The sequence below is a fragment of the Phoca vitulina genome, unplaced genomic scaffold (genome assembly GCF_004348235.1).
Source record: "Phoca vitulina isolate PV1807 unplaced genomic scaffold, GSC_HSeal_1.0 scaffold4, whole genome shotgun sequence".
NCBI lineage: Eukaryota > Metazoa > Chordata > Mammalia > Carnivora > Phocidae > Phoca > Phoca vitulina.
Window position 1 is genome coordinate 9,423,122 of NW_022589707.1, and position 22,816 is coordinate 9,445,937.

The window sequence follows — 22,816 nt, forward strand, 5'->3', positions numbered from 1 at the left end:
CAAAGGAAGATTTTAGCATTTAAATAGCCAATAAATGTTCGATTTTCCTTTTGTTTGATACGTAGAAATTGAAACCTGAAGTAAAAAAAAAAAAGCCTCTCTTTCTGAGCACATGAGCTCTGAAGCCATTTGGATGGCCTGAGAGTAACATTATCCGATTCTGTCTCATTGGTTCAGGCCCAGTGGTGCCTTACTCCGCTGTGGATAGTAATTAATGGGCCTCTATACAATCAGAGCAGCAAAAGAATTCTCCAAGCCACTGTAGCCTATGCTATTAAAAGTAGCCCATATTAGTATTTTATGATAGAATCTTTAGTCATTTTTAATAGCCAGGAAACCTCCATTAAATGGACTTATCTCATGAGATAGAAATGATTCTCGCCTGGTATGACGAAAGACCAGCCTTGAGTTCTTATTCCCATCCCAACTGTTCTTAACTGTTCTTCATTCAGCAGCTTGAATTTGCAGGATTCTACAAAAATGCATTTTGTATTTTCTACCTCTAATTTCTTTTTTTTTTTTTTAAGATTTTATTTATTTATTTATTTGAGAGAGAGAATGAGAGAGAGAGCTTGAGATGGGGGAGGGTCAGAGGGAGAAGCAGACTCCCCGCTGAGCAGGGAGCCCGATGCGGGACTTGATCCCGGGACTCCAGGATCATGACCTGAGCCGAAGGCAGTCGCTTAACCAACTGAGCCACCCAGGTGCCCCTCTACCTCTAATTTCTATCCCTCTGTATTTCCTGGGGGTATTTGCTTCCTTTGCCTTTCATCATGATATTTGTCCAGCTCCTATACTCTTTAAACATAAAACAATATAAAAAGAGTATAAGTGGGAACTTAAGGTCTGAAATGCCTGTACAGTTTTCTGAAAGGTTGTCATCTCTAATTGCCAATTCAGCAAATACTAGGACAGGAGACTCTCGGGAGATTTAAACCTGTAGGTGGTATCTAATGACAAGTAGAAATTTTTCTCCATTCGTATTAACCAGAGGAAAACCAGAGAATCAACCCCATTTGTGAGGATAGCATGAGCCTTGAGATTTTTTTGTTGTTGTTTGTTAGTTTAGTAATGGGAATTGACTTTTCCCTTGAACCAATTTCTGTTGACTGGTTCCCATCCTGGCCAGTGATGCACATTACAGAGCACGCATGATTAGGTGGGTAGGATGAAGAATGTAGTTCGTTGTCATGGAAAATAGTGCTCATTTCAAAATTAGTAAGTCTATATGGGAGCAGCAGCTTAACAAAGATAGATATGGCTGGGCATCCTGTCCTCAAAGAGTTCATGATTTAATGGGGGAAAAATCACCATGTCATGAACACATTTACATTTCACACTGACTGCTCAGTCTACAGCGCTCAGTCTAGTACAAGATGATAGTAGCTTGGTCTGTGGGGGTGTTACCAGAGGGGGTAGAGAAGCATACATATTTGAACACTATTTAAAGGAGGATGACTTGCAGGGGAGAGAAAGAAGGAGCAGGTAGAAAGTCAGAAGAGTCTTTTGAGCTGAAATCCAGAGAAAAGTGCTTCAGGAGTTAACCAGAGTGAGGAATGCTACTGAAGGGGGGATTTGAGTGTGGACTGAGAAGTGGATTTAATGAGCATGAATAAAGGGAAAGGAGAAGGTGAGGGGACAGTGTGATCTCATATAGAGGAAAGTTCGAGTTTAAGTCTGCAACTTAAACAATAAATCTATGATTCTGGTACCTAGAAGTTGTAATGTATGTGGCGGGAGGCACATGAAAGTCTCAGAGTTTATAACTGGGTCAGTAATAGCTGTGACGTTCATTATCACAAAAAGAAGTGGATGGTCAGGAGACCTTGAAATATTGACCAAGGCTATTGGCCTGTTTCTTTTCCTTTCAAGCAGAAATGAAGCTGCTATACTTGCTGCGCTGCTTGCAGGTGCCACCAAGTGAAGCCACTACTAGTTCTTTGTCCTTGCTTCTCCTTGGCATGCCAGGAACCTCACGCCCAGCAGAAGAGACCATCTGTAATGACCACATGCTAATTTCACTCTGCCGCATATTCCTTTCTTGCAATTTCAGAAACATGAAAATGTATTTCACTAGAAAGCATGAAAATGTGTGTGTTAGTATGTATTTGAAGATGTCCAGAAAACTTTAAAAAATTTTTTTGTTTCCACAAATTGCATAAAAGTTCTCTGATATTTGGAACTTAAAACCTGTTTTTAATCTATTAGCCATTAAGTCAGCAAATGGTTTCTTTAATAGGTGTCTAGTGCTGGTGCTTCAGGTTTACATTCTTTTGCCATTAGTGTCTGTGGTTGATTATCCCAGTGACTTAAAACCCAATTCTGACCTGAATGATAGAAGAAAAGTCAATGCATTATGGAGAGAGATACAGATTCCTTAGGAAGAATTTATAAATGCTTACGGTAGTCTAAACAAAGAATAGGGCACTTCTATCCTGCACCTTCCACACTTGAGGGGGGTCAAGCAGAGATGGAACAGCCATGGATGCAATCATGGAGTAATGGACAATCAGATGGAATAGCAAATAGTGAATTAGTGAACATCTAAGTTTTCTCCCAACTCTGCAGTGCTTTAATTCCATTATCTTATTAGAGATCTAGAGGGATAGCTGTCTCAGATAATTTGTAACTATGACATATCATATTAACCACCTCACAAATGGATGTCTTAAGTCAAGAACTTAATTAACTTAAGGGTTGTTTTTGTTTTTGTTTTTTAGAGAGCAAATGCAAGAAGCGGGGGAGGGGCAGAGGGCGAGGGAGAGAGAATCTTTTTTTAAATGATTTATTTCTTTATTTTAGAGAGAGATTGTGAGTGGGGGGAGGGGCAGAGAGAGGAAGAGAAGCAGACTCCCTGCTGAGTGCAGAACCCCACACCAGGCTCTATCTCAGGATCCTGGGATCATGACCTGAGCCGAAATCAAGAGTCAGATGCTTAACCAACTGAGCCATCTAGGCACCCCAACAACATCTATTGAAAAAGAATTAACAACCTTTAAAAGTACTTTCCCTATTTTGGAAGTGGGAAAAAAAAGTACTTTCTCTAGAAGAACATGTTGGACAGTGGGAGCTCATGATTGCTATTAGTGTGATTTTGGCTTATCTTTGGTTCCAAATTCAAAAACTCCTTTAAATTTTTTTTCACATATCAGAGGCATTGTCCTCTACTCTAGGCAGAAGACAACTGAATTATAAGAGTTCTCTGTGAACTCAGCAGGTGTCAGAAATCCATTTTAAATCTCTGTTCAGAAGCTTTGATTCAATTTGGTTTTACTGCTCAATGCAAAGAGGCCCACTTGGATGTGTTTTTGGATAGGTTATTGTCAGTGGCAGCTTGAAAATGTCCCAGGGTAAATTGCAGCAATTTCTAGGAAGTTGCTAAAGGAAGCTATTGAGTATAATTATATCTAAATAAGGCCCAGCTTGATAGCTGATGAAAGGTGGTGGTAAATGTTTCTGGTTCACTGTTATTTAATTGAAGAACAGGCAGTCCTGAAATGGTATACATACTTTTCTGGTAGGGACATCTACCATTTGTATGTTCTTTTCTATTTGTGCAGATCCCCCTAGAGATAAGATGCAAAGGAGCATAATCCAGCATGGATTTACCTCCAGATCTCAGAGAGCTGGATGGAAAAAGGACAGAAATGGACAACCCAAACAGGGTTTGCCTAGGGCTCACAAAGAGAAAAACGGTTATGGAGAGGTTCAGATGATGTCAAACTGTGCTAAAGGGCCATGTGTTTTCCCAGAGGAATTCCGCTTTCCTGCATTTCATTCATTATTTGTTTAAAAACATTTATTGTAAACAACATGGGCCAGACTCAGGTGCTGGAGTTGTGAAGAAGAGGAATAGTGGTTTGTGCTGTGACTTCACACTAAAGTCCACTCATAAAACAAGGACCTGTTCAAATGAATCCTATTAAAGATTAGTTAGAAATATACTTTATTACATCAAGTTTATAATCAGGTAGAATCACACATTTACATTGCTTGAAAGAAATTAAAGCAATGTATCCCGATTAAATCAGGCCTGGAAGGAGAAAGGCAGACAAAGTTGTGATGTTTTCTGCCTTGCAAAGGAAAACTAACTCTTTATATATGAGTAGCAAATTCCTGGTTAAATTAGAGTTCATCATAAAAATCAGTGAATCTACACGAGTGTTTTAAGGGGCAGATCTTACCCTGAAGCATTTAAAAATGTTAATGAAAATTGGACATTTACAAAGTACAAAATGTAGAGTAATTATAGAACTTTAAGGGCCTCCTGTAACATGAATGAGGATTTATATTCTCAGTATCTTTAAGATATCTTGCCAACATTCGCGGGACCCACTTGCTTTCTCATCCCACAGATTATAAGATGCCTACGTAACTCTGAATCTTTGTCTCCCTGCCTGTGTCATCAAACTGTCATTCTGCTAAGGTTTGGTATCTACTAACTGCTACTTAGAGCTGTAACTCTGGCTTCTGCTATGATATTATCTAGGATTAAATTTTTTAAAAAAGGCTTATGGAAGTTGAAGCATCAGGGTATTAATAAAAATAGAACAACAATGTACTTAACACTATTTACCAGGGATATGCTAACCGCCTTACATGTATTTTCTCATTTAATGCTCACATATTCCTATTATCAGTTCCATTTTCAGATCAGAAAATAGTTTGGCCAAGGTAACTTCAGAGTTCTCAATGTCAACCATGTATTAATTGACAGAGTTCGGATTGGAACTAAGATTCTTCTGAGTTTGCGTCTTGCATTACACACTGTGTTTTAGTGTCTTAATATTAAAGGATATTATTCCCAGGTGATTCATATTTCCAATAAAAGAAGGAATTAATGTGGTGTTGCTGGCCGTGAAGTGACCTTGGGGAACAAAAGCCCCCAACTCATTCTCTTGGTCCGTAAGGGGTATCCATGTGAGAAGGTTGGAATGAGCAGAGTGTGTTATGAGGACTGAGAGAAACCTATGTAGTAAGGAAGATGTAAGTTGAATAGCAGTGAGTGTTCTGAGAGTTGTCTGGATGGTGCTCCACCTCACCCCTCCTAGCACCTCAGAGTAACAGGTGTGTGTAATGTGGATATGGGAAAGTGTGGTCTGGAGCCCAAGTGCCTGAATTCAATGAGATGCTTTATGGTAGTTCTTGAGGGAGTTGTCATGGGGACATTTGGGAGTTACGTCCAGAGCCATGAAATTCCAACATGCACAAAAAACTCTTGACATTTCAGAGGAAATTTGTGAGGAAGTGATAGGTTGAGCTCACTGTCCTGATTTCAAAGGGAATTCCAAGATTGTTGAGTCCCTTTTCAGAACCTTGAGTGATTCCAAGGAAGCCTGGTTTTCAACCCCTGCTACAAAGCCCGCATCAGTATCGGGATAGTTGGTGGTAGATGTTGGCATGGAGGCAAATCCATTTTTATCCAGGATGTTCATCTCCTCTATGCTCTACTAACTTTCTTGGGAAAATGTAATTTTAGAAAACTAATGGCACTGCTCTTCCCCAGACTCCAAGGAACAGCTTTGTCATCATCTGCCTCCACTCAGCCATTAATGGGACATTAATATATTTTGACATAAAGGGACCCAATTGAATTACTTGGCTTTCACTTAATATCTGTGTATTTCATCTTTCCCACCTTCTGGTTGTCTGTTTTCATGTTATTGGTTGGCCTGTAAAATACCTATGCGAGAAGGTCCAGGAGAATGATGGCACTGTCCAGACCAGACAATTTCCCCTCCGAGGAAGCCCAGCAGCGGGTCAGAGGGCCTAGGGCGGCCCCAGCACGCACCCTAAACTTCTCCCACTAACTGGCAGCAGATGCTATTGCTTATTAGCAGAACCTTATGTAGGGGAGCAATTTTCAGAATAATGATTATCCTGATAATAGCTAGTGTCTACTGAGCACTTACAATGTGCCAGGCACTTTTCTGTATTGACTCAATTCATCCTCCCAGTATCACTGTGAAGTGGATCCTGTTCTTATCTCTACATTACCCAGGAGGAAACTGAAGCACAGGGTTTCCTGATTAACCGGTGGAAGAAGTGTACTTCACGGCTAGGCAATCTGACTCAGAGCCTGAGCTCTTGCACTCTGCTGAGTTGCCTAGTCTTTATGCCAGGATCCAAAAGAATTCAAAGAAGATTTCCATCATGGGCCCCATGATTGCCCTAAAATTTGCGGATGAGCCCCAACACTTGACAGCAGGCCAAACACCAGGTACCCTCATCAGAAGAGTGGGTTTAAGCCAGCTGCTGCTGGTGGGAACGTGGGATGCGTTGCTGGTCGCCGGGAACAGATGGGTGCTGAGGGCGAGCAAGTGAGTGTATAAGAAGGTGGGATGGGGGAGAGTGACAAGCAGTTACTGAGTCTCCATTTTCTTGTCTCCTACTTAGCTGATCGCTCTGGAGATGAAGTGAGATAGTTCATGAATTCATTTGGATTCTGGAAAGTTCCATTCAAATGACAGTTCCTGTTGTATGTCCATGGTGTGCCACCTGTAAGGAAGATTGGTGGAAGCTGTGGCTCAGGAGGCAGCAGTGTGTGTCTGGAATTGGTGGGCACAGATGCAAAGCTGGGAGGTAGAAGCATGTGGGCAGGGAACGGGCACAGACGGACCGTGAGAAAGGCGGTGCACACTGGTTAGCTAGTGGGGAGCTCCTGGGAGAAGACGTACAGTGACTGGTCTGTATTCATTCTCTGAATCCTATTTTCTACTCCACAGCTACTGCTGGAAGCAGGTCTTACTCCTGATGTCTCTAGCCCACTGGAGAATGCTAGAACTCACAGTCATTAGACCTACTGTCATCTCAAAATGTATTGAAGTAGAGTTCTTTCAACCTCTGTCCTCCCCCAACTCCCGTCAGAGGGTATGGTGGGCCACCACATTCTGTGCTTCCCGCTTCCCTCTTACCTGATGTACTTGTGGGGAAATATTTCTTAATTACATTCTTTTCAGGTCACTAGGGTGAACTTGAAAATAAAAGGATCAGAACCCTCTTAATTTCGGGATAAGCATCTTGTACACTGTATGATCACTCTGTTAATTGCTTAAATTCTTTCCTATCCTTTCCTACCTACTCACATCTAATACCTAACATCCTTTGCTGTAACTCTTATTTTTACTCTGGTTCTGAGTTATCATTTATTTACATATTGACATAATTTTAAAATCTTTTTCTAAAAATGATGATTCTTGATGTAAAATAATCCTTAAATCCCATCATGTAGAGATAACCACTTGGGATAGCTCGCCGAACATTCTCTCTAGACACTTGTGTACATATACAAATGCTGAAATTCCACAGTTTACATGAAGGAGATTATTCCAGATATAATTTTCCATGACTTTTTTTTTCACTAAATAATGTCACAATGTTATAGTGGGACTTCCCTCTAAAAAGATGTAGATCTACACACTCATTTGTAATATTTGCCCAGTGTTGGGCGCCTGGGTGGCTCAGTTGGTTAAGCGACTGCCTTCGGCTCAGGTCATGATCCTGGAGTCCCGGGATCGAGTCCTGCATCGGGCTCCCTGCTCAGCAGGGAGTCTGCTTCTCCCTCTGACCCTCCTCCCTCTCATGCTCTCTGTCTCTCATTCTCTCTAAAAAAAAAAAAAAAAAAATATTTGCCCAGTGTTTTCTTGTTTCAGTGTACCACAGTTTACTTAACTATCCCCCAGTTGATTGCTTATTGATAAGAGTCTGAACACCACATAGAGATCGTTTGACTTTGTTAATTCAGGCTCTGTGGTTTTGTTGTCAAATCCATGGGATTCTTGGCACCACACAATAAAACAAGCATGAAACTGATGAGTGAAGAGTCTGAGACTCTGCTCCCAGCTCTGCCACTATGCCCAGCTATGTGATCATAAAATCACTTTACCTTTCTGAACCTCAGCTTCCCTGTCTGTAAATGATGTAAGGATACCCATGATATTTAAGGTGTATAGTTAACACTAATTCAAAACGTGCCTTCAAATCCTATTTCCCATCACAGCTTATGCCCATTTTATTTATCAATGCCTATTCCATGTCCAGTACAATGCCCAATACAAAGTGGACACCCAACAGACACACTTTGAATGGACTAGTCTATTGATTTGTCTTCTCAAAACTTTCCCTCAGAATTATCCATCTTGTATTTCATATTGGCTTAGTTTTTAACCCAGTGAACCTCAGACATTTTTATTTGTCCACCATCTCTCTTTAGAATTTATGCACTTGTATCTAAATATCTTTGTGTGGGAGGAGGAAGAGAACTATGTATGGGTGTGCACATATGTATCCATAGTTGGATCTATATGTTGTTTTAGGGGTATTAGAGTGGGAGTCTGTATATGGAGGGAGTTACTATACTTTGCCCAAAGATGAGGTGTTAGGCAAGAGAATGAGATTAAATTATTTTTCCCTCCTTCCAGAGTTGCAGTGAAATTCCATGTGTGTGTTTGAGGTGGGGGTCCTGACAATATCTTGTCCCTCCCTCCTGCCATCTATCTTTTTCTTCTTCCTTCCCACTCTTCTCTTTCTTTCCCTTTTCCCTCTTCCAGTCCTTCCCTTCTTTACTGAAATGAATAGAAGAGTAATGCTATTCTTTCTACTTTGGCCAATAGTGACTTTTATCCAATTAACACAAGAAAGGAGAAGCAATCCTGTTTTTGCTAAAATTATCTGAACCAATGAAATCTAAGTATAAGGTAATACTGAAGGACAAGTGGGGATTGTGTTATATTGATACATTGAAGAAATGCGTTGATCCATAGTGGTGATGATGAAAATTAAATTGTTTCACTCAACTAATGCTGATAATTAGACTATTTTGAAAATATTATGTAAAATCCAAGGACATTCTGTGAGTGAACAGGATGCTTCAGAAAGCTTGGTGCTACCCTCTTTTAATTGTTTGACATGTATCCTGAACCAGTTTGGATTGAGTTCTTTTAAAATGAATTACAACTTCATTCCCTTTCTAAAGAAAGTACATCATGCATATTTTAAAATTTTTTCGTCATTTTGAGGCCCTCAAAATCACCATCACAGGCAGCATTTATTGTCATAAGCTTTGAGAGGTGCTCTCAGACTGTTGGGGTACATAGAGGTATTTTGATCTCGATCCTGTGCTTTTTCAGTTCTTGGTTTGCTTTTTAGAAGGTTTTTTTTGTTTGTTTGTTTGTTTGTTTTTGTCTCTTCTGAGGGTCAAACTGCTGTATTTGGCGGATAGGGGCATATTTTCCTAGAGCAGTTTTTTACAGCTCTATGCCATGTCTCACTGTTTCAGATTAACTGTGTCTAATTTATTGTGAAGCTAAACAACATGATCTTACTAGAACTTTTAATAAGTTAATAGTGAACAGGATATGCGTAGCTTCCAGAAGCTTTTTCTGCCTATTTCCATGTTCTTACCTAAATTCCAGAAACTTGAGGTTTCTGAGGATGTATTCTCCAGATAATGGCCGTGTTCTGGTAAAGAACCTACAATTCTTGTTTAAATGAGAACTTTTTCTTCCAAGCATGAAGAGACATTATTGCCTTTAGTCCTTCCAGGTGCATGTGACTCTCAATTCCACTCTCTCATTTGTCTGACTACTCGATTCTTGTTTTGCAGTCCCCAGTCTGTCCCAGACCGCCTGAGGATCCGGGTGAACAAAATCAGTTTACAAGACTATGAAGGATTTCACTATGACAAAGAGAAACTTCGGGAAGCTTGTAAGTTGGAAGTGCCTAGTTGATCTCATGTGATCAGCCTATCTTCAGCTGCTTGATCCTCCTTGGGTTGATGGATAGATTCATCTTGTGTCTGAAAACAATGGTTAGGGAAATGAAGGGAAGCATAGTACCATGTGAACCCCAAGCGATGATTTATGGACTGAAGAAAATGGAACTGGGCAAAGGAAAACAGCAGAAGAAAATTATTATGCTGAAGAGGCCAAGTTAGGATCTCTTGGTTTATTAACCACTTTAGTCTCAGGTTTACCTAAGACGAGAAAGCAGAAAGTTGGTGAATGTCGTAAGGTATCATAATGTCTAGAAAACTCTCGAAGACAGCACAAGTCTCTTCCTGGAGTCTACATTACCAAATACTGTCCCCATTCTTCCTGCAGGTGTGACAAAGTTATCCGCAAAGACATGTCCAACACATCTAGCTATTATGTGATTGCATAAATATCAGAGGCCCACAGAATACTCACTGTCATGATAAAGTGATTCACAGCTGATGAGGTGACATTGTTCCTGAAATCTTAAATTGACTCCACGTATGAATACTTCTCAATGTTCATATTTTCCATATGCTTCTTTAAATGCGTAGCTGATTTTTAGTTCATCTTATCTATCATTCAGTATTTGTTGGGCACTTTTTACATTCCATTCACTATGTTAGATCCCTGTCTATACTGTGATAAATGAGGTAACTGGGTAAAGTAGGCCAGAAGATGTTAAGACAGCAGGTGTGTTAGATATTAGGGTTCTGGGCTCTGTCGTAATTGTGGAGGCCAAGAGTCAAATGCAGTAAAGTCAAGAAGATCAGGACCAGTATCCGAGGGTACAGACAGGGATGCCAACAGAACAGAAGGAGTTTGATAGAGAACCAGAGGTTTATAAACTTAAGACCACCAACTGGTTCCAATATGGACCTACCTAGAGTTATGGAAGACACGAATGGCTAAAACTGGCAGGAATTGAGAAGGGGACACATTCCTGGGATAATGACTTCCAAGCTCTGATTCTCCACCTGTGATCTGGAATGGGGTTTAGTGGATGAAAATCCTGAAATCCAGGGTCAGTCTCAGGGGTGAGGGCAGAGACTTACGATCTGGATGTGGCAATAAGCAAGGGTCCATTTCCCTGGTAGCCCAATCACTGAACCATGCAGAGAATTCTGTGTGAAATTTCTCCTATCTCAATTCTCTCTGCAGCTTCAGCTTCCTTAGCCCTTCTGGTTCTTTTCCTTAAACATCAGTACCTTCTAGCTTCTCCCCTGCCTTACCCCTATCTGTTCTTCTCTCTCATTTCCTTTGGTGGGAAACTTTGAAGTGGGGAAGGAGCAATTCCCTGAACCTCTATATTTCTCCCTTCTACAAATGACCGATTATATTTTCTAATATAAATGAGATTATAAGTGACAGACTAGCACAAAATCTAACTCATAACATGATGGATATACATGTTTGCATTGGGACGGGTAGCTACAGTGTGAGTTAAACTGACTTTTAAAGGCTACTAATTATATAAATAAATAAAATCTTTAAAAAAAAAGGCTAATAATTATAAAGAAGAGTGTTTTATAGCTTTTCTCATTTCAAACTTATAGACAAATAGCTTATAATTTTTGAAAACTAAAAAAGAAATAATGTATCTCAAGTCAGTTAATATTTTTCAGCTTACCTTCAACTCTGAAGAAAGTCAGTTGGGAGTAGGGAAGCATTTGAAATTTGGGGCTGGAATGAGATTTGAGGCTTATCGGTGGATTTCAATTATTTGTCCTATCTTTTCCATGGCATTATCTGTCTACCATTGCCAGAGGTAATTGTGATTTGAGTTTTTTACAAGAAGATGAAATTTCCTAGCAAGTGCTTTACTCATCGTATCTTATGTGATAAAACTTCTCTGTAAGGAAACTTCTTATATCAAATTGGGGGAGGTGACTTGGTATAAATATAAATCCAGTAAATTCAGCAGTGTCTTTGGGTCTCAGAAGGACAAAGAAACACTCAAAGAGGGAATCAAGGAGTTAACTCGTTCTAAAGATTGAGTCTGAAGGAAACAATATATTAATTAGAAGTAAAGATGGCCAAGTCAGGCATTCCACATTTAATATATAGTTATGATGCTTCTAAACTGTGGTTGCTCGGGGAAGTTTGCCCTTCAGGGTTATATATTTGATTCTTACCTTCACTCTCTTGCCTGATTCCAACTTTCAACCAACTACACATTCACAGGCAGGTCTGGCAGAGCTCAAACAGAGTATAAAGACAAGAACCAGTTCAAGTCCATATGTGACATACAATGCCAAAATAGATCTGTTATTTCAGAAGTATTGATTAAACAAAATGCATAGAACACATCTAGATAGAAGGGATTTGAGGACTGCACTCTGACCTGCATCCCAAAGGGAGTGAATCCTCTTAGGCCATCTATTGATTGGAAACCTTACAAACCCTAAACCAGAGCAGTACTGCATTACCGGGCTTAAAAAAATTAGTTCCCTTTTTGGATGATACACTGAGTGATTCATCTAGGCAGCATGTGGCTGTTTGCCATCACTGTTTAATAGATCTTGCTCATGTGTCTGGATCATTATTCGTATTAGATTACAAGCTCGAATGTTTGTTGTCTAACAAAGCCCCACTTCCGTCCGTAAGGCAGGACTCCTTGGTAATTACAGGATGGCAGCCCTTTTAATTACCTTGCTTATTTTAGCATAGAGAAAGATGACTACACTATTTCAAAGATTTACCATCCCCCTTCCATTTAGCTTCAACTTGCCTGGGGAAATTCCCCCTAAAATAATAGCATGAAGAGGGTTAGTCTTTGTCAGTCCCTTCCTCCAGTGCTTGCCAGTAAATTTCAGACTTACTCAAAATAATTAGGCTCTCATTACTGGCTTTATGAATTATTAACCCTCAGGATAATGATTATGATGTCCAAGAGGAAAGTCTATTCAGCTTAAAAGGTAGAACATAAAGAGAAATGTTTAAAAAGATCCATAAAGTCAATCCATAATGATAGCAGAAACTCACTCCCATAATCTGAATGAAGCATATAAATGAGTCCTTAATAAAGCACGTAATCATATAGTCTAGGCAAAGGGTGGTTAGGTTTTGAAAATCTGTTATATTTCTAACCCTGAAGGAGTTTCATTGATACAACATGTATTTTTATATCTAGAAAAACTTGGTCCTGGCCAGGGTTTAACTCTATCCCATGTAAACGGGCTAAACTTGACTTCTGGCATGAGCTTACTCTGCGCTTTTGAATTACCCTGATAATTCACACAAGCCCAGGCCCTAAAACACAAGCCAAAACCAGTTTGGAACTAATCGAAAATAAGCGTAGCCTATAAAGGTAGGAGAGGACTAACATTTGTTGTACATCGAGTATAGTGTTCAATGACCCTTTTACATTTTCTCAGTGTAATGGGAATTATATGGATGTTTAGAGATGTATATAATGTATAATATATAATATCTCAGTGTATGATTCTCTGGCAAAGATGAATGATATTAAGAGGTGCCTTTTATTTACTGACGTGGTGAAAGAGTCAGAAATGTTTGTGTTTGAATCATAGTTGCAACCTTGACCAAGTAATTCATGTCTCTGATGATCCTACCTCTCATCTCTAAAATGAGACTATCACTGCAGCCTCCTAGATTAAGAGGGTGAAATGTAATCTCGTAGATGAAACCGCCGGGGCCAAGTCTGGCACGCTAGCGTGCCCCCCAAAAGCGGGAGCTCGGATTGTGGTGGTTGCTGTTGCTGAAGACACACTAGAGGCACGCGGGCTGCCCTGCGGTCTGCAGGTCCCCAAGCCAGCCAGCCTGCTCCACTCATGGCTCTCACTTCCAAGTACACCTGCTACCACCTTCCAACTCACGTTCTCACTTTCAAAAGCAGTGTTGAAAACAGTGATAAATACCACAGGAAGGTTATGGAAAGAGAACATAATTAATCACTTAATTTATATGTATTTTGTCTGCCAGTGCAAGGGACGGCTCTGATGGCAGGATATTTAAAACTGTGAGACGTGTAAACACTGAATGCCCGTATTTGGTGATCTGACCACATATCTGCACGCTGCTTTCTTCAGTCCTAAGATAGCCTCCTATGTGCATCATCTGGTAATTGGCACTGATTTTTTTTTTTTTTTAACTTCTTATTTTAAGAGCGCCTGGGTGGCTCAGCTGGTTAAGTGTCTGGCTCTTGGTTTCGGCTCAGGTCTTGATCTCTGGGTCTCAGGAGGCCTGCGTCAGGCTCAACGCTCTGCTTTCCCTCTCCCTCTGCCCCTACCCCCACTCATGCTCTCCTTCCCTCTCTCTCTCTCTCTCTCTCTCAGATAAATAAATCAAGAGGTGCCTGGGTGGCTCAGTCCTACTCCTGGCTTCAGCTCAGGTCATGATCTTGGGGTTGTGGGATCGAGCCCCAGTGGGGCTCCCTACTCAGCACAGAATCCGCTTCAGATGCTTTCCCCTCCCCCTCTGCTTCTCCTCCTGTTCATGCTTTCTTTCTCTCTTTTTCTCTCTCAAATAAATCAGTAAATAAAATCTTTAAAAATAAATACATCTTTTTAAAAAAACCTTATTGTTGGAATAATTTTAGATTTCTAAAAAAGTTACAAAGATACTACTGAGATTTCCCGTATACCCTTCACCCAGTTTTCCCTGTTGTTGAACATTTTATATTCCCGTGCTAACTTTGTCAAAGAAACAGATAGTGCTTCATTATTATTAACTAAACTCTGGACTTTCTATTCCAGAATCCAAATCCAGGACATCACATGGCATCGGGTGGGCACGTCTTCCCAGTCTTGTCTGGTCTGTGGCAGTTTCTGAGACTTTCTCTTTTTTTTTTTCCCCATGACCTTGATAGTCTTAAGAAATACTGGCCAGGTATCCTGTAGAATATCCCCCAATCTGGCTTTGTCTGTTGTTTAACACATAATTAGAGTGGAGTTATATATTCTTGAAAAAAAAAAAATACTGCAAAGGTGAAGTCTCCTTTTTTATCCCATTATATCAGGGGTTACCTGATATCCACATGACATCCGTGATGATGGTAACCTGATCACTTGGTTAAGGTTGTATTTGCTAGGTTTCTCCACTGTAAAGTTACTAATTTTTTTCCTTTCCCGACGCTGTTTTTTGTGAGTCACTAAGTTTAGCCCATCTTCAAACAGAGGGGGAGGTGGATCACTGGGGTTTTCATCGTTTCTAGTTTCCATATTTTACCTCAAGTGAATTTAATTTAACACATGTCAAAGTGGAGCCATTCACTCAGATGCATCCATGCTTGCAAAAACTATATACTGGCAACAATTATATGCTAGATACCACGTTAGATGGTGGGCATTGGAAGATGAAACTGGGACATTTAACACAATTATTCAGTACACAACTATTAAGCGCTTACTGTTAGCAAACAGTGGTAGGGGGAAAAAAAAACAGAAATAGTCCCTGATTCACTGGAGCTTTTTTCTCACGTGATGAGAATTCCAACAGGGCTATGGAAACACTAGGTATGTATTTTCCTAGCAAACATCACTTAAATGACTAAAGAAAGGGATGGGAATATATAAGCAAGAATGAGAAAAGCCAATCTAACTACTAATTAGTTGTACGACCTTGGGCAATACATTTATCCTCTTCAGGCTTCATTTGCCTTATCTGCTCTGTGCAGTGGTTAACCTAGGTGTTTCCTAAGAACTACTATGTTATAATAAATGTTTAGTCCTATAGAAATTACCTAGGGTTTAACATTTTTCCTCCTGACGTATTTCCTTAGTGAAGTTTTTAAAGCACGCGCATCACTCATAATGAGTGTGAACATTAGAAAATTGTGTAAGTGCATTTTGCTTCATGAATTTGCTGTAAGTACTGATTTTTTTTTTTTCCTGTTGATTGCTTCATCTAAAATTGAATCTTTCCCCTCTCATTTAACAAGTTGACAACTGGGCTGTTCAGTAGAGATTAGGCCTCCATTTGGTGGAGGTACGTGTTCCATTTTGAAATGTCTGAGGAGTTAAATGATGTCAGTCTATTCTCTGAAGGGAACTGTCCATCCCTTTGGGAGCATGTTTGTCTTTTCCTATTTTTCATGAGTTGACATTTACCCAGAGTTTTGTGTTTAGTTTCTTCTACTGTTCTTCCCTATCTTTTGTCTATATCGTATATTTTTTATTTAAAATGTAACAAGTAAAAATAACAGTTAACTCATATTGCACCATTATTGTGAGCAAGGAAATGTCTTAACATTTCTACTCCTGTCATATAATTTAATTCTCCCAAAAACCTCTGTGGTTTTGGCCTGAGCAACTTCGTAAATAGAGGTAGGGGAGATGTAGAGGACCCACCGTGACCAAAAAGCAGCACACAGTGAGCTAGGAAGAAAGAGAGAGCCTGTTGACTGCAAGCCAAGAGAAGAAAAATGTTTTATGCAAGAACAGTGAGAACTCTGCCAAATGCCCCGGAGTGGGAGCAGTGGAGTAAGGATTGCATGCTAAGAACTAGTCATCGGATTTGGGCAGAGGGTGGTATTAGTCACAGCACAAGAGGTTGAAGAGTGAAAAGGTGAAGGTGAATAGAATGGGCACGTGTGCACATGGGAGCGAAGGAAGTGAGTCTGCGTAGGTTGCTCTTTTTAGGGGAAGAGAGAATGGAATGGTGGCTGGAAGGGGACATGGGATCTGGGGAGGATTTTTTTCTACTTTGTCAGAGAGTACAGCTGTCTCTCCTGACGGGACCCATTTCCTAGAGAGGGTCAATTGCAGGGGTGATGCCTCTGAAGGGGGTAGAGATGGGACCCAGTGCCCAGTGGAGGGGTGGGGGCAGGCTCTGCAGGGCACAGAGCCAGAAAGGCAGAGGAATGATACAGAGACAGGTGAGTTGGGGGTTTGGGTACTAGGGAGAAGCAGAAGTTCTATTCTGGTGACTTTTATTTTCTCAGTGAAATAAGAAGCAAGCCTACTAGCTCACAGCAGGGTCAGGAGGGTATCAATGTTCAGGAAGAGCAGAGAAAGTTGGAAATAATCAATTTGAAGGGCAACACAATCCATGGCCCAGGCAGAATGGCTGAGCAGCACTTTAGATATGGATCACTTAATTCATTGGTTTTTCCTAAGTGCGTAGAGCCTGACCTGTCAGTTCCTAAGGGTCTTGACTTATAAATGAGTACACTCTCTTTCTTTCCAGCTTCAAAGATTCAGATGCCAGGAGAGTATTGGGCTGGAAGATGATGATCTTATTTTAAACATCAGTCCCTTTGCAACCTAATTCTGTTTATGATCCAAAGCCTTGCTTTGTTTACAAGAAAATGCATGCTTCCAGAGCTTTGGTGAATTAGATGCTGATGACGTCTCAGGGAGGAAATAAGCCTCAAGTGTTGATCTCTGATCCTTCTTTCATTGTTAAAACTCAGCTTTTGGTGATGAACACCACCCTTTGTAGGTCTATCCTCACGTCCCTGCCCAGGGGAATAGTTTTCACGTTCATTAGTTTATTCTGTGCACACACAATAATGACCAATTCTTACCGTTTGTACACCAACCTCGTTCATTTTGTTGGTACCTTCCCGGGTTGACTCTAGCATATCAACTCAGATGGCAGTTAGGTTTCTCTTTAGAGACTTCCTTCTAGGGGCCTTGTATAAAATTGTTGCTTTTTTATTCATCGTGTTAACATGTGAGTGGTGTGGGGTCAGCAACTGCAGTCAAAGCATCATATTTCATAATTAAAACACCTAGTGTTTGCACACTGCTTCATGCCTTACAGAGGGCGTTCATATATGCTCTCTGCATGTGTTATCACAGGGACACTTAGATTGCCTCACCCGGGGTCACATTGCTGTGACAGGATATTACTAAGAGCTTACATCTCTCTCCTAATCCAGTACACTTTCCTAATACACAGGTCTACTTCTTTGTAAAGACATAGCTGTGCACTTGTACAAATGTGTGTTAAGATAATAGCTTTTGTTATTGGTTGGGTTTCCTCAGAAATAGAATCTGAGGCTTTTGCATTTTCTATGTAGGAGGTTTGTTGGGGACTCTCCAAGAGGGAACAACAGTTGGGAAGAGGGAGGAAAGTAGCATCGGTGTAGGGCAGAGGAAGATGTCAAGCTACAGTTGCAATAGATGCCTCCCACAGGGACATTTGCACCTGGGATGGCCTTTTAGGGTTGTCCCAGTGGAAGCAAGGATTGTTAGATGCAGGTCAGGCTGTCCCCTGGGAGGAAGCAAACTCTTTATTGAATACCTACCAGGTACCAAGCACTATTCTAGGTGCTAGGGATTAGACTCATATGACCACTAGCGTCCAGATTTTAATTTGTATTTTTTTGACCTGACCCCCCTACTATTCCAAATTCAGGGAATTGGAATATCAGTTACCTTCTTTAGATGTGTCAGAATTAGCTAAAAGAAACCCAAAATGTTAATGATGACCTTTTCGTAAAAGTTCCTTTCGACAGGAACTATTATTAAGCCAAATATTCTTCACTTGGAATTTGAGTGATTAAAATTGGAAACATAAATGCAAGGCAATCTAAATTTCAGGCTATTTCTAGCCCGACGTTGTAGTCAGAGATAACTCCAGAGTTTGATCTTCAACAAGGTGGACATTTCTTCTATGTATTCTTCCAATTTATTGGTAAAGATATTGAACTGAATAGAATCAAGGACAGAAATGTATGCTAATCTGAAAATAACCTCTTTGCAGATTGACTCGGGACAACTTTATGTGCTCCCAACCCAGGGAAAAGCTGTAGATTTTTCATAGTTCATACTGGGGAAAGCATTCTTTCTTAATACTTAGTGGGTTTCCTGAATCACTGATCCATGGCACTCTTCTGGAATCACTGATAAACAGAATTAGAGAGTACCCTGGGTTGTCAGGTTCTAAGGATGTGTTTGCTTAAATCTACCCTGCTTCACATCTCTACTTGGCAGCTGTCTACATGTAATTTGTTTACTCTTTTTGCTTCCAGAAAGAGATTGAGGCCTCTTCAGAAGATTCTAGGAAATCTTACTGTCATTAATTCTCCACATGTATCCAATGAACTCAGAAATTCAGAGCTGCATGACTGATTGTGTCCTCCGTATCTATTGATGACCTTGTCCATCACCGAACGGTGCAGAGACACAGTGTGATGTTGAAATTGTGGAAAGTATTTGAACTAGTGTCTCTAACCATCATTTTGAGTATTTAAGTTTTGGGTACAGTTGTGAATCTTTGCTTTTGGGCCTTTAATATTTCCTTTGACTTTCATATTTATTTGGCTGGCCATGTAGCCAAGATTCTGATGTCATAACCAAGTATTTGTTATCTCCTAATTACTAGAACACTGACTCCGGTAAATTATCACTGGTGGTTCTTCTCTATGTGTAGGAATTTTGCAAATACTACCTTACCGATAAATGCACCTGGGAAAAAATTCTATTGTTTTCCAGTGCCCATTGTCAAATACATTCTAGAACCTCACCATTAAAAGTTGCTATTACATTTTACCCTGGGAATAAATCCCAAGGAATTTTATAACACATTTTGTTGTGCAAGAATTTCATTGAATGTGACATTAGGGATTTTCATTGAAATGAAGTTCTCTCCATCAGAAGTAGAAATTTACATCATTGTTGGTAAACTTTCATATTAAGTTGGAAGATTATGTCATTTCATAGAACTGTTTCATCTGGACCTTTGTTTTCTATTATTATAAGAGTATTGGATCTTTGAATTCCAATCACAGGTATATACTCAAGAGGAGATCTTTAACATCCCTCTTTTCCCAGTCTGTAACACCTGAGGGCAGGTACCGGGTCTTACTCAGTGTTGCGTCCTCACCTCCTAGCAGTACAGTTGTCTCTGGCACAAGAAAATCCTTAAAACGTTTGTGCTGGATGATTAAGTGGATGACTCGTAGACCTGACAAATATTTTTGTACAATTCCCTATATAGGTATATATCTGAAACACAATTGCCCAGTTAAGTGAAAATGAATACCAGGAGTGGTTATTTGAGATTATAAATGACAAAGCGTTTAAGAGGATTTTTTTAAAAAGTGAGTTGGATGTCCCTTGTGTTGCCCTCTCAGTTAGTTTACTATTAGGACAAGAAGCAGAATTTGATTGTGGTTTGAAACCCGGATTTGTAGAGAAACTGCTACTTGCTAGAAAGCACACCTCCAAAGTACTATCCTCATATAGAATGCAGTGAAAACTACCTAGTTGACTTTTATGTTGTGGGTGACATTTTGAACTACCTATGGGAAGGTTTAGCTCAAGCTATGGAGTACAAACTCTAGGATCACTTTTAATAGCAAGAACCAGGGTTCATGAAACCCTTTACAGACCCCAGCTACGGCATGGTGCAGCATAAAGTTCTTAGGATGTTGTGTATCTTTTGAATGCTAATATGCCTATTAATTTCCCCTGTTGTTTCCATTGAGCTGTGGCAGTTAATGATGACAGGTTGTTGTAAAATGGACCTGTATCACATGGTGGGGGGGGCGCATAGAATTGGATTGAAACATTGCCAACTCATTCTCTTTAATTATTGTCAGCCATCAAGTTAGAACTTTAGTTCCCTGATCAGCCTAACACATTCAAAACTAATGAGGACCATAAGAAAATTCCACTTGCCCCTTCCCATCCTCCTTAGGACTTTCCTTCCTTTCTTTAGTCCCCTGCCTCCCCACCCTGATTTTTACCTCTAGTCCCTTCTTCCCACCATCTTATGACTTCTTGAATAGTGTTAAAACTATGGCCAAGAAAGTAGGTAACATTTGTTTTTCTATATGTAAGCAAATTCTCGGATGTTAGCAAAGTATCTGTCTATAGGAAACTCAGAGCCTGTTTTTTCTTTTCTTTTGCTTTTCTATTTTTTTAAATTAGTAGACTTTTTATTTTTTAGAGCAGTGTTAGGTTTACAAAAAGTTTAAGTGGAAAGTACGGAGAGTTCCATATATCCCCTCAACTCGTGCCCCTTGCCCCCCGCCGCCACACACGTAGTTTCCCTTACTATTAACATCTTGTTTTAGTATGATACATTCGTTGTTACAATTGATGAGCCAATGTTAATGCATTGTTATTAACTGAAGTCCACATTTCTACATTAAGGTTCATGCTTGTGTTCTACAGTTTTATGGATTTTCGCAGATGTGCAACACATATCCACTCTGACAGTATCATTCAGGGTAGTTTTGCTGCACTAGGTACACCCTGGGCTGTACCTATTCATCCATCCCTTTCCTGTAACCCTTAGCAACCACTGGCTTTTTTTACTCCCCATAGTTTTGCCTTTTCCAGAACACCATGTAGTTGGAATCATGCAGCACGTGACCTTTTCAGACTGGCTTCTTTTATTTAGCAATATGCATTTAAGCTTCCTCCATTGTCTCTTGTGGCTTGAAAACTCATTTCTCTTTGTTGCCGAAAACATCCCGTCATATGATGCTAAGTTTGTTTTTCATTCGCCTATTGAAGGACATCTTGGTTGCTTACAAGTTTTGGCAATTATGAATAAAGCCAATTATGAATATTCATGTGCAAATTTTTGTGGGGGCATAATTTTTGGCTCATTTGGGTAAATACCAAGGAGTACTATTGCTGGTAAGAATTTGTTTAGTTTTGGGGCGCCTGGGTGGCTTAGTCGTTAAGTGTCTGCCTTCGGCTCAGGTCATGATCCCAGGGTCCTGGGATTGGGTCCCGTATTGGGTTCCCTGCTCAGCGGGAAGCCTGCTTCTTCCTCTCCCACTCGCCTGTGCTTGTGTTCCCTCTCTCGCTGTCATTATCTCTGTCAGATAAATAAATAAATAGATCTTTCAAAAAAATTTGTTTAGTTTTGTAAGAAACTGCCAAGCCATCTTCCAAAGTGGCTATACCATGTTGCATTCCCATCAGCAATGAATAAAAGTTCCTGTTGCTCCCCCTTCTCACCAGCATTTGGTGTTGTCAGTTTATTTGTTTGTTTCAATTTCAGCTATTCTAATAGGTATATATGGTATCTCATTGTTTTAATTTGCAATTCCCTAATGACATATGATGTTGAGCACCTTTTTCCTGTGCTTATTTACCATCTCTGTGGGTTTTTTTTTGATGAGATGTCTCTTCAGATCTTTGCCTACTTTTTAATTGACTATTACTGTTGAGTTTTAAGAGTCCTTTGCATATTTTGAATACCAGTCTTTTATCAGATATGCATTTTGCAAAGAATTTTTTCCTGGTGTGTCTGGTCTTTTCATTTCCTTAACAGTATCTTTGACAGAGCAAAAGTTTTAATTCAATGAAGTCCAGCTTATCACTTTTCTCTTTCATGGATCACACTTTTGGTGCTGTACCTCAACTATCATTGCCAAACACAAGCTTGCCTAGATTTTCACCTGTGTTATTTTCCAGGGAACAGTTTTTTTTTTTTTTTCCCCAGCCTATTGGTTTCTCAAGACTGCGTATAAGTTGATACAAAGAGAGTGAGTATTGGACATAAACCCTATTGATTATGTCAGTAAATCTACAATTGATGCTTAAGGAAATGTTAAGTTTTAAAAAGGATATCTCTTAATAGTGTTAACATAAAATAAATTCATTCTAAGATTATCTATATTTTTGATGATTTACCATATTGTTCAAAATACTTCCCTATTTTAGGAATTTTTAACTCTGATTTATTCTTTTTAGGAAGTGACATTGTTTTTAGTTAGCCTCAAGACTCTGCAATTTTAATATTTTTATGTATATATTTAGAGCTTAAAACCCAGTCTTTGCAAATCCTTGCAGTTTCTGAGAAGCTTTTCTCTAAGGTCACACACCTTCTTTTAATGATCCCATTGGAGATAGTTTTGTTTGTGTTTTGAATAGGTGAGCAGCCCAGTCAGCTGCAATTCTGTTCTAATAGGAATTACGCTGTACTAAAGAGAGAGAGAGACAGACGGACTGACTTAGACCTCCCCATATAAGGAAAAGGTGATGATTTCACTTTTAGAGGAAGGCTCTCAGGAGAGCTGAAGAGAGTCTCTGCATTGATATCTGGCTTCAGCTTCCCTGAGAATGCACATGAGCCCATTCTAAGAGGATTTGGGGGGCCAGGTAGTGATTGAATTCTGAGAAACATTTGTC

General features: G+C 39.9%; 1 protein-coding gene across 7 annotated transcripts in view; it reads left to right on the forward strand.

Moving 5' to 3' along the window:
- The window catches only part of DGKI (diacylglycerol kinase iota), a 419,897-nt gene that overhangs the window by 298,524 nt on the left and 98,557 nt on the right, over positions 1–22,816 (forward strand). For all 7 annotated transcript variants that reach the window (XM_032401488.1, XM_032401491.1, XM_032401494.1 and 4 more), the window contains one exon: positions 9,605–9,705. In XM_032401488.1, the coding sequence (XP_032257379.1) occupies positions 9,605–9,705 (101 nt within the window). The remainder of the gene's footprint in view (positions 1–9,604; positions 9,706–22,816) is intronic.